At 43.1% G+C, this 10,000-nt stretch overlaps 2 protein-coding genes across 2 annotated transcripts in view; both read right to left on the bottom strand.

Annotated features, from left to right (window-relative positions):
* Nucleotides 1-3,569, bottom strand: part of LOC135098229 (uncharacterized) — a 12,752-nt gene extending 9,183 nt beyond the window's left edge. The window contains exons 1-4 of the mRNA XM_064000487.1: nt 3,401-3,569; nt 2,990-3,132; nt 1,097-1,240; nt 112-203 (exon numbers count right to left, since the gene is read on the bottom strand). Coding sequence (XP_063856557.1) covers nt 112-203; nt 1,097-1,240; nt 2,990-3,132; nt 3,401-3,569 — 548 coding nt within the window. The remainder of the gene's footprint in view (nt 1-111; nt 204-1,096; nt 1,241-2,989; nt 3,133-3,400) is intronic.
* Nucleotides 3,570-4,885: 1,316 nt separating this feature from the next.
* The window catches only part of LOC135098234 (nuclear autoantigenic sperm protein-like), a 6,178-nt gene continuing 1,063 nt past the window's right edge, over nt 4,886-10,000 (bottom strand). Inside the window, exons 4-8 of the mRNA XM_064000493.1 lie at nt 9,640-9,807; nt 6,819-7,097; nt 6,300-6,384; nt 5,508-5,634; nt 4,886-5,053 (exon numbers count right to left, since the gene is read on the bottom strand). Of these exons, the coding sequence (XP_063856563.1) occupies nt 4,973-5,053; nt 5,508-5,634; nt 6,300-6,384; nt 6,819-7,097; nt 9,640-9,807 (740 nt within the window). The 3' untranslated portion in view covers nt 4,886-4,972. The remainder of the gene's footprint in view (nt 5,054-5,507; nt 5,635-6,299; nt 6,385-6,818; nt 7,098-9,639; nt 9,808-10,000) is intronic.

Raw genomic sequence — 10,000 nt, 5'->3', positions numbered from 1 at the left:
CTTACCTTAGGTTAGATTAGGTTGATAATTATGTCTCTCTCTCTCTCTCTCTCTCTCTCTCTCTCTCTCTCTCTCTCTCTCTCTCTCTCTCTCTCTCTCTCTCTCTCTTACCTTAGGGGTTCAGTGGCCTGATATCTGACATCAGCACAGCAAGCCTTGAAATCCCACAGAACCAGTTGCCCACTTTCATAGCCAATCAGCAGCTGCAATAGTAGTAGTAGTAATAGTAGTTGTAGTAGTAGTAGTAGTAGTAGTAGTAGTAGTAGTAGTAGTAGTAGTAGTAGTAGTAGTAGTAGTAGTAGTAGTAGTAAAACAATAATAATAATAATAGTAATAATAATAATAATAATAATAATAATAATAATAATAATAATAATAATAATAATAATAATAATAATAATAAGGATGATATCTTCTTTAGTGAGAGAGAGAGAGAGAGAGAGAGAGAGAGAGAGAGAGAGAGAGAGAGAGAGAGAGAGAGAGAGAGAGAGAGAGAATAATAATGATGATATCTTCTTTAGAGAGAGAGAGAGAGAGAGAGAGAGAGAGAGAGAGAGAGAGAGAGAGAGAGAGAGAGAGAGAGAGAGAGAGAGAGAGAGAGAGAGAGAGAGAGAGAATAATAATGATGATATCTTCTTTAGTGAGAGAGAGAGAGAGAGAGAGAGAGAGAGAGAGAGAGAGAGAGAGAGAGAGAGAGAGAGAGAGAGAGAGAGAGAGAGAGAGAGAGAGAGAGAGAGAGAGAGAGAGAGAGAGAGAGAGAGAGAGAGAGAGAGAGAGAGAGGCTGAAGACAGTTAATTAGAGAGGAATTGATGAGAGGGAAGAAAGAGACTAAAGACAGTCAGTTAGAGGACAGAAGCTAATGAGAGGGAAGAGAGAGAGAGAGAGAGAGAGAGAGAGAGAGAGAGAGAGAGAGAGAGAGAGAGAGAGAGAGAGAGAGAGAGAGAGAGAGAGAGAGAGAGAGAGAGAGAGAGAGAGAGAGAGAGAGAGAGAGAGAGAGAGGATGAAGATAGAGGAGGGAAGTTGATGAGGGGGTAGAGAGGCTGAACACAGTCAGTACGAGGAAAGCAGAGAAGGTGAGTTCTAGGAGCAGCTCACCTTGCGTCTCACTTGACAAATGAGAGGTTTGGCGTCAGAAGACCTGGATGACGAGGCAGCACTTCCACTTGCCTCTCCTTCCCTTGCTTGGGAGAACACCGCCCCTGATGACCTGGGTCCCTCACCCTTGCCCAGCAGCATGGCCTGTCAGAGTGGGCAAGACTGAGAGTCAGTAAGTGTCTCAGTGAATGTAAGTGAGTAAGTGACTTCAGTGTGTATGTTTTTTATTTTATTTTTATTTTTGTAAGAGGTGCACTACCCAAGAGCAGTAAAAAAAGGAGAGGAGAGAGAAAAAAGAAGCCCACTGAGATGCCAGTCCCAAGGGCCAAAAAACATCCCAGAATTGGAGGATAAGTATGTGGAAACCTCCCTTTTTTTTCCTTTTTATGTAAGAGGGGCACTGGCCAAGGGCAACAAAAAGAAAAGGAAAAGAAAAATGCCCACTGAGTTACACATGATAAAAAGAATATAAGTGCAGCAGGAGTCCAATGCCTACAGTAAACACTAAAGCAACCACTGGCATTGTGGGAGGGTTGGCTTGCCAAGAAGTTTGCATGGAAGGAAAAGGAAGGGAAGGGAGGGATGTGTCTCTTAGCATAATGTCCTATGAAGACACGTACCTCACCTTTCACAAGGGTCAGGAGGTCAAACAGGGCTGAGGGAGGGAGGGAGGGAGAGGGATTATCTTTGTATCTTGGTCATGATGCTCCTGTGATCCTCCACACTAGGGGCTGCAACATTACTGATACTGCTTGTCAGCTTCTTATTCACCTAACAGCAGGCTACCTACATCTACCAAGTTGGCCACTACTTTCCACTGTCCTTTGTCCCATGATGCCAGAGTGACCCATGCATATGCTGCACCGATACTTTTATTAGTGTGTGTACCAGTCCCAAGACCAAAAACACATCCAGAATTGGAGAATAAGTGTCTTGAAACCCCTCCTGAAAGAGTTCAAGTTATAGGAAGTAAATACAATGTGTGTGTGTGTGTGGGGGGGGGGGGGACAAACTTTAGCTAATATTGTTAGAGGGCAGGAGTGGAGTGGTGCACTGGTTGTTGTTATTATCATTATTATTATTATTATTATTATTATTATTATTATTAAGAGGAGGAGGAGGAGGGCTTACTGCAATGTCCCCAGTGTGTGTGTGTGTGTGTGTGTGTGTGTGTGTGTGTGTGTGTGTGTGTGTGTGTGTGTGTGTGTGTGTGTGTGTGTGTGTGTGTGTGTGTATGGGGTGTGGGGGGAACAAACTTTAGGTAATATTGTTACAGAGGGCAGGAGTGGAGTGGTGCACTGGTTGTTGTTGTTGTTGTTATTATTATTATTATTATTATTATTATTATTATTATTATTATTATTATTATTATTATGAGGAGGAGGAGGGCTTACTGCAATGTCCCCAGGCTACTTGCAATAAAAAACAACATAACACTTAATAATATTCTACACATTTTATAAACAACAACAAGTTCTTTTCAATCCCCTGAAAATATCTATTTTGTATTTGAAATATGATCAACATGAGATAAATCAAAATAAAGAATATAATAAAATAAGTTGTTTCAATAATTATATTGAGAAAAAAAACTTGAGTAAGGAAGACAAGAGGAGGAGGAGGAGGAGGAGGAGGAGGAGGAGGAGGAGGAGGAGGAGGAAATAGAGGAAGACAAGGAGGAAAAGAATTAGAAGAGGAAGTGCAAATGAATATATAAAAATCCAAACAGCAACAGACCCTGAGATCATTGCAGAACTGTCTGGGTAACTATTTCTACATTAAAAAGGAGGAGGAGGAGGAGGAGGAGGAGGAGGAGGAGGAGGAGGAGGAGGAGGAGGAGGAGGAGGAGGAGGAGGAGGAGGAGGAGGAGGAGGAGGAGGAGGCCATACACACCTTGGCTGCCTGTTGAAGTTTCTCCACTGAAGCAGCTTTCATTTCCTTCATGTCCACAATCTTGAGCTGAATGTCTGGGAGGAGCTGCTGCAGGTCTTCTATCTCTCCCTCCTCTGTATAGAACACATCCTTGCTCTCTGCCACTGTGAGACAACAATGTCATTACTACCCCCTATATTCACCACTTGTGTAGGAAGTACTGTGCATGACTGACTTATAATCCATACCTATCCAATACTGTATCAATGAAGGCCACAGGATCTATCTACCTCTATCCCACATGGGGTAGTCCATACATATCCTCCCTACCTACATCCAATATAGCATACACTGGTTAACCCCTGCCCCCTTCATAATGAGACTGTGTCCTCCCTACCTACATCCAACATGAAACACAGACAAAATACATACAGTCCTTATCCCTGCGCTCCTTGCTCCAGGAATTCTTCTCAGTGACACGCGCCTGCAGGTTCTTTATCTTGAGCTGAATGACATCAACAGCAGCCGTGAAGTGAGAAACAGCACTATCAAAGTTGTCCGAGAGGCTGTACACCCAGCCGCCAATGAAAGTGGCGCGCATTATAAACAAACCCGTATCTCATAGCGCGGGAAGAACTGTAGCTCATTTGAAAAGAATGTGGCTAATATCTAGAAGTGGCAACATAGGCCGGCTCTTTAAACATCTATCAACCGTCACACTTCAAAAAATTATCACTCAGTTGTCACTTGCTCACGTAAGGAAGTACACTTGCTTACCCCGCTCCCCCGCACAGTGTGTCAGTTTTCTTCGTTCTCTTTCATATTGGTGTGGAAACTTAAGTGTCAATGGCACGTAAACATCAAATATCCCCAGTCAATATAGCCCTTATTGACTCACTCCGGAAGGGTGGTTTTGGCTCTAAGCATATTTCAAAGGAGACAGGACTCCCACTAAGAACAGTACAACGCTGGTTGAAGCGATGCAGAGACAATACCGGAAAATTAGCACCAGTGAAGAAAACTGCCCCTGGACGCAGCCGTATTTTATCAAAGAGGACACTGACACTGATTAAGCGTCAGCTAAGTGTCTCGCCATTCCTCACAGGAAGAGAAATTAAACAAAATTACCCTGATCTGCTGACACATGTCTCCATAAGGACAATACAGCGGCGGACACTGGAGGACCTCGACATGAAAAGTTACCGTGCTGCAAAGAAACCACTGCTTACACCCGCCCACAAAGCTAAAAGAGTCAGATTTGCTCAGGACCATAAAGACTGGCCATTAGAGAAGTGGAGAAGAGTAGTGTGGTCAGATGAGAGCATGTTCTATGTGACAGGAACACCACACAAAAGAGTACGCCGACCAAGAAACTCGGACAGATATGACGAACGGTACACTGTAAACGCAGTTAAGCATCCCTCCTCTGTGATGGTGTGGGGGTGTTTCAGCTACTTTGGTGTTGGCAACTTAGTTATGCTTGACAAAGGAGTGTCAATGAACACAGAAACATATCTTGACCTGCTGCATGACAATCTTGAAGAGTGCTTCGACAAGTGTAACGGTGAAACCTTCATGCAGGACGGTGCGTCATGCCATACGGCCAACATTGTAAGGGAATGGTTTGGCATGTGTGAACTTAATTATTTTGAAAGTTGGCCAGCAAACAGTCCAGACCTAAACCCGATTGAAAATGTGTGGAGTATGATGAAAAAGAAGCTCCAGGATCTGGACACGAGCAGTGTAGCGAAGCTCAAGCAGGCGGTCGTGCAAGTGTGGGGAGAACTGTCACCTACATATCTGGAAAAACTAGCAGATTCTGTACCACGTCGGTTGGAATCTGTCATAAAGAGGAAGGGAAACAGCACAAAATATTAGGTAAGGTAAAGAAATTATATTTTTAATGATAGTAATAGATGATTAAGGCAAATTTAATGGTATGCATGGTACGAAAAAACACAAAAACAACACGCGCCACTAACACAAAAATAACACGCGCCGCTTTCATTGGCGGCCAGTGTACACCAAGCCCAGCTGATAGTGTCTCTCTGCCAGGGAGCGGTCATCCTTCTCCAACGCTGACTCCTGCAAACACACACACACACACACACACACACACACACACACACACACACACACACACACACACACACACACACACACACATATATATATATATATATATATATATATATATATATATATATATATATATATATATATATATATATATATATATATATATATATATATATATATATACACACACACACACACACATCCAACACCCACTGACTACACACCAAGAGAGAGAGAGAGAGAGAGAGAGAGAGAGAGAGAGAGAGAGAGAGAGAGAGAGAGAGAGAGAGAGAGAGAGAGAGAGAGAGAGAGAGAGAGAGAGCAGTAATCCCTCTCCAACACTAACCTTAAGTGTTATAAACAAAAATATATAAACAAACATACTAATACACAAATTAATAACACTTTGTACTAGACTAACCTAAAAACTGGTAAAAAAGTTAATGTATGGTAGACTGACCTGCATCTGAAGGCATTGCTTAAACTCATTGATGGCTCCCTCATAGTCCTCACTCTCCATGCAGACTTCACCCAGACTCAGGCGTATTTGTGCTCTCTTCTTCACCACCTCTGGCGTCTCCTCTTGCCTGTCAGACCAACACAACACAAGTGAAGCCACACACACCAGGCTCCTCAGTAACCTTCCCTTAGATAAGTGACCCCTCTGTAACTCCGCCTTTCAACCTCCCAGTCTTCTACACCCTGGTACACCCTCTGTCTCAGCCCTACACCTTTCCTCCAAGTCTTCTATACCTCAGTACACCCTCTGTCTCACCAGTACACCTTCCCTTCCAGTCTTCTACACCTTGGTACAACCTCTGTCTCACACCTACATCTTCTCTCCCTGGTACCCCTTCTGTCCTAGGTTTACATCCTTCCCTAAGTAAGCTAAATGCCTTCTTCCAGTCTTCTTCACCTGATACACCCTCCCTTAAACAAGCTACACACTATCTTTCTCTTTTACACCCTTTACATCCTATCTTAGGTCTACACTGTCTAGCAAACTACACCCTATTTTTCAGTCCAGCACACCCTACTACATCCTATACCAGCTCTTCACCATATTTTAAGCAAGCTATTCAGTATCTTTTAGTCCACTACACCCTATTACACCCATATCAACTCTATACCCTCTCTTAGGCAAGCTACATCCTATTTTTCAGTCTTACACACACTGGTATAAGAGATTCACACCTTCACCTTCATTACAGCTATACTCTCTCTCTCTCTCTCTCTCTCTGCTTTCACTCACTTGTCAAAGATGACCCGAGCCACATCCAGCCACTCCCAGGCACACTGTAGGGTGGTCACCTCTTCCTCTTCCTCAGTATTCTCACCTGCAAACAATAGGAAGACTTGCACTGACTGCCTATCTCTATACCAGGTTGTCAGTCCCACACAGAGTGGCTCAGACAAGGCACCACACATTCATGCACACTCTTAGCCTCATCAGCCCCTGGTGGAAAGGGAGTCTCATGGACCACCATACTACACCCCAGGAGCTTAGGCATACCAGAGCTAGCCACAAACATCCACAGCAAGGTCCCATAGCATACATTGATTTTACCCCTTGCATTAACTGCCATCAGAAATTTGACCATTTGTTCACTACTTAACTGTAGTTAAATAAATGTTTTATATGGCTTTCATTATAAGTGTACACACACACACACACACACACACACACACACACACACACACACACACACACACACACACACACACACACACACACACACACACACACACACACACACACACACACACTCACCGACACCCCCCATCGCTGGAAGTATGTGGACGACTGCACCGTGGGCGTCCCAGTTTCCAACAAGAACCCGGACTACTCGCCACTGCAAGCAATTCTGGAGCGACTGCAGACGTGGACAGAGGAGAGCAGGATGACCATCAACCACAGCAAAACTGTGGTGATGCATTTCTGTACCTCCTCTGTACCAGTGCCCCCTCCCCGGCTCACAGTGGGCCCTCACCCCCTCCAGGTGGTCCAATGTGCCAAGCTTCTCGGAGTCACGGTGGACGACCAGCTGACCTGGAAGCAGCATGTCGCCAGCACCGTGAGATCAGCTACCTACAGGCTGTACATGCTGCGCAGACTCAGGTCGCTGGGGACGCCGACAGATGAGTTAAGGGGGGTGTACCTTACCTTCATCCTCCTCAAACTCATGTACGCCTCCCCAGCGTGGTCCTCCTCCCTCACACACACTCAACAGCTACAGCTAGAGAGTGTGCAGAAAAGGGCGTGCAGGGTCAACCTTGGCCCTGCATACACCACCTATGAAGAAGCCCTGACCACCCTGAGTCTGTCCAGAATATCCACCAGGCACCGAGAGGCTCTGGAGAAGTTTGGGAGGGGACTAATGCATCATCCGCGTCTCAGAGACATGCTGCCGCCCGACGCGCCTCGCCCTGTCCGTGCCACCAGACACCACAACAAAATAACGCCCCTGAAGGCGCCGCGCACGGACCGGTACAGACTCAGTGCAATTCCCACCATGGTGCGGGCCATCAATCGATAGTATTTCCCTCCTAGATTAGACTTACCTTTAGGATTAATGTTAAGTTTTCCCCATCCCCTATGTACATTTTCAGTTTGTCAACTGCCTAAATAATAAACCGTTTATTATTATTATTATTATTATTATTATTATTATTATTATTACATACACACACACACACACACACACACACACACACACACACACACACACACACAAACACAAGGAAATGGAGTAATAATTAGGAGGCAAAAGATTAGGAATGATAAACTTCTCTAAATCCTCTAAAAATACAAAAAATGTTAGCACACACACACACACACACAGAGATATAAGCTACTGAATCTAGACAAAACAACAAGGTTAGAGGGGGTTACAGTGTCCTGTCTCCAAATTTAATACATAAAGGAATATTTTGAGGTTAAAAGAAATGGAGGGAAAGGAAGATTTAGGTAGCACCACTGATTGTGATGTGTTTGTAAACAAACCGAGTGAGGAGGTGAGACACAAGGCACATTTTATTGAAACCCCTGTGGGCTTGAGACAACTGGAGGAGGCAAGTAGAGAAAGGGATTTTTCAGGATTCAGAGAAGAGAAAAGAAATATGAGGAGGATAATCAGTGTAGAGAAAGAAATAAGGTGCATGAGAGAACTGATCTCTGGCATTCTGGAAAAGCAGGACAAACTTATTATGGAAAACAAAGAATTGAGAAAGAAGTATAGTGAATGTAAGTGTGCTCTAAAGATAAACAATGCAATGAAAGAGGCAATGGAGGAACTAAAGAAAGAAAATGAGATACTCAAGACTAAGTGTAATGAATATGAAGTAACTAACTTAGTTTAGGTAGAGGAAACCCACACAGTAGGTACACATTAAACAACCAAACTCTGGTAGGTACAGGGTATGAGAAAGATTTAGGAGTTATAGCTAGCTCTGAACTCCATCTACAAAAACAATCCATAGAGGCCAGAAACAGGGCAAATAGGATACTAGGATTCATTTTTAGAAGTGTTAAAAGTAGAAGGCCGGAAGTAATATTAAAGTTATAATTGGCGCTGGTCAGACTTCATCTAGACTACGCTGTGCAGTTCTGGTCCCTACATTACAGGAAAGATATAGGTCTATTAGAATCAGTACAGAGGAGAATGACTAAAAGGATACAGGGGATGAGTATTCCTTATGAGGCAAGATTGAAGTTGTTAAATTTACATTCTCTAGAGAGACGTGGGTTAAGAAGGGACCTGATAGGAGTCTTTAAGTGGAATACAGGTTATAACAAGAGGGATGTAAGCAAAATTCTTAGGATCAGCAACCAGGGTAGAACGTGTGTTAAACACACACACACACACACACACAGGAAAAGACCAAGGACACAGTAATTCAGGTAAATAAAGAAAAGGAGGATTTGGTGTGAGACACAGTGGATAAGAAGAAATGTATGGTCTTTTTCCAACTGCAAGAGAAGAAAAACCCATTAAAGTCTGTCAGAGAGAGAGAGAGAGAGAGAGAGAGAGAGAGAGAGAGAGAGAGAGAGAGAGAGAGAGAGAGAGAGAGAGAGGAGGAGTTGGTAAGGAAAATTATTACAATGGTCCAAGGTGAAGAACAGGGACTGGAATGAGAAGTGGAAGAAGCATATAGAATTGGAAAATATAGTGAAGGAGATAAAAGACCATTAAAAGTGAGAATGAGATCCCAAGTTACAGTAAAGGAGATCCTAGTGAGAACTGGGAAGCTGGCTGAAAATTCAGAATACAAGAATATTTGGGTAAAAAAGAGATATGAACTTGGAAGAAAGGGAAAAAGAGAAGGATCTGAAGAATGAAGCCAAGCAAAAAAAACGAGAGAAGTACAGAGACCGAGAAGCAGAAATTTTATTGGAGGGTACTAGATATGAAACTAAGGAAATGGTATATTCAGGAAAGGGAACAAGAAATGAAAGAACCACAACAGCAGACAGACAAATTGCATGTGGTGGGAGAAGTAGTATATTAAGAGTAATATATACAAAACAAACTTGATGTAAACAAATAAAATTTTCAGAAAACTTAGCACATAAAACCTTATTAACAACTCACCTTCTCCTTCTGCGGCATTTCCTTCCTTCTTATCTTTCTCCTTTCCTTCTCCATCTTCCTCCTCCTCCTCCTCCTCCTCTCCTTCCTCTTTCTTTCCACCTTCCTCCTCCTCTTGTGACTCTTCACTCTCTTCCTCCTCATCCTCCTCCTTCCCTGTGCTTCCCTCCTCTGAAAGAAAAGACTTAATTAAAAAGCAAGCAAATATAGTAGTAATAGTAAAAAAAAAAGTCAAGTAAATGAAAGTTTATACACATATGAAATTAGTGAAAATTTGACACCAAACATTCTCCATCTGTAACATTACATCAGAATGACGAGAACACAAGATATGAAAAGTGAAAGGGAATGATGTATATAACAA

Source organism: Scylla paramamosain, unplaced genomic scaffold, assembly GCF_035594125.1.
Source record: "Scylla paramamosain isolate STU-SP2022 unplaced genomic scaffold, ASM3559412v1 Contig51, whole genome shotgun sequence".
NCBI lineage: Eukaryota > Metazoa > Arthropoda > Malacostraca > Decapoda > Portunidae > Scylla > Scylla paramamosain.
This window is presented reverse-complemented; position numbering and strand designations above follow the sequence as displayed.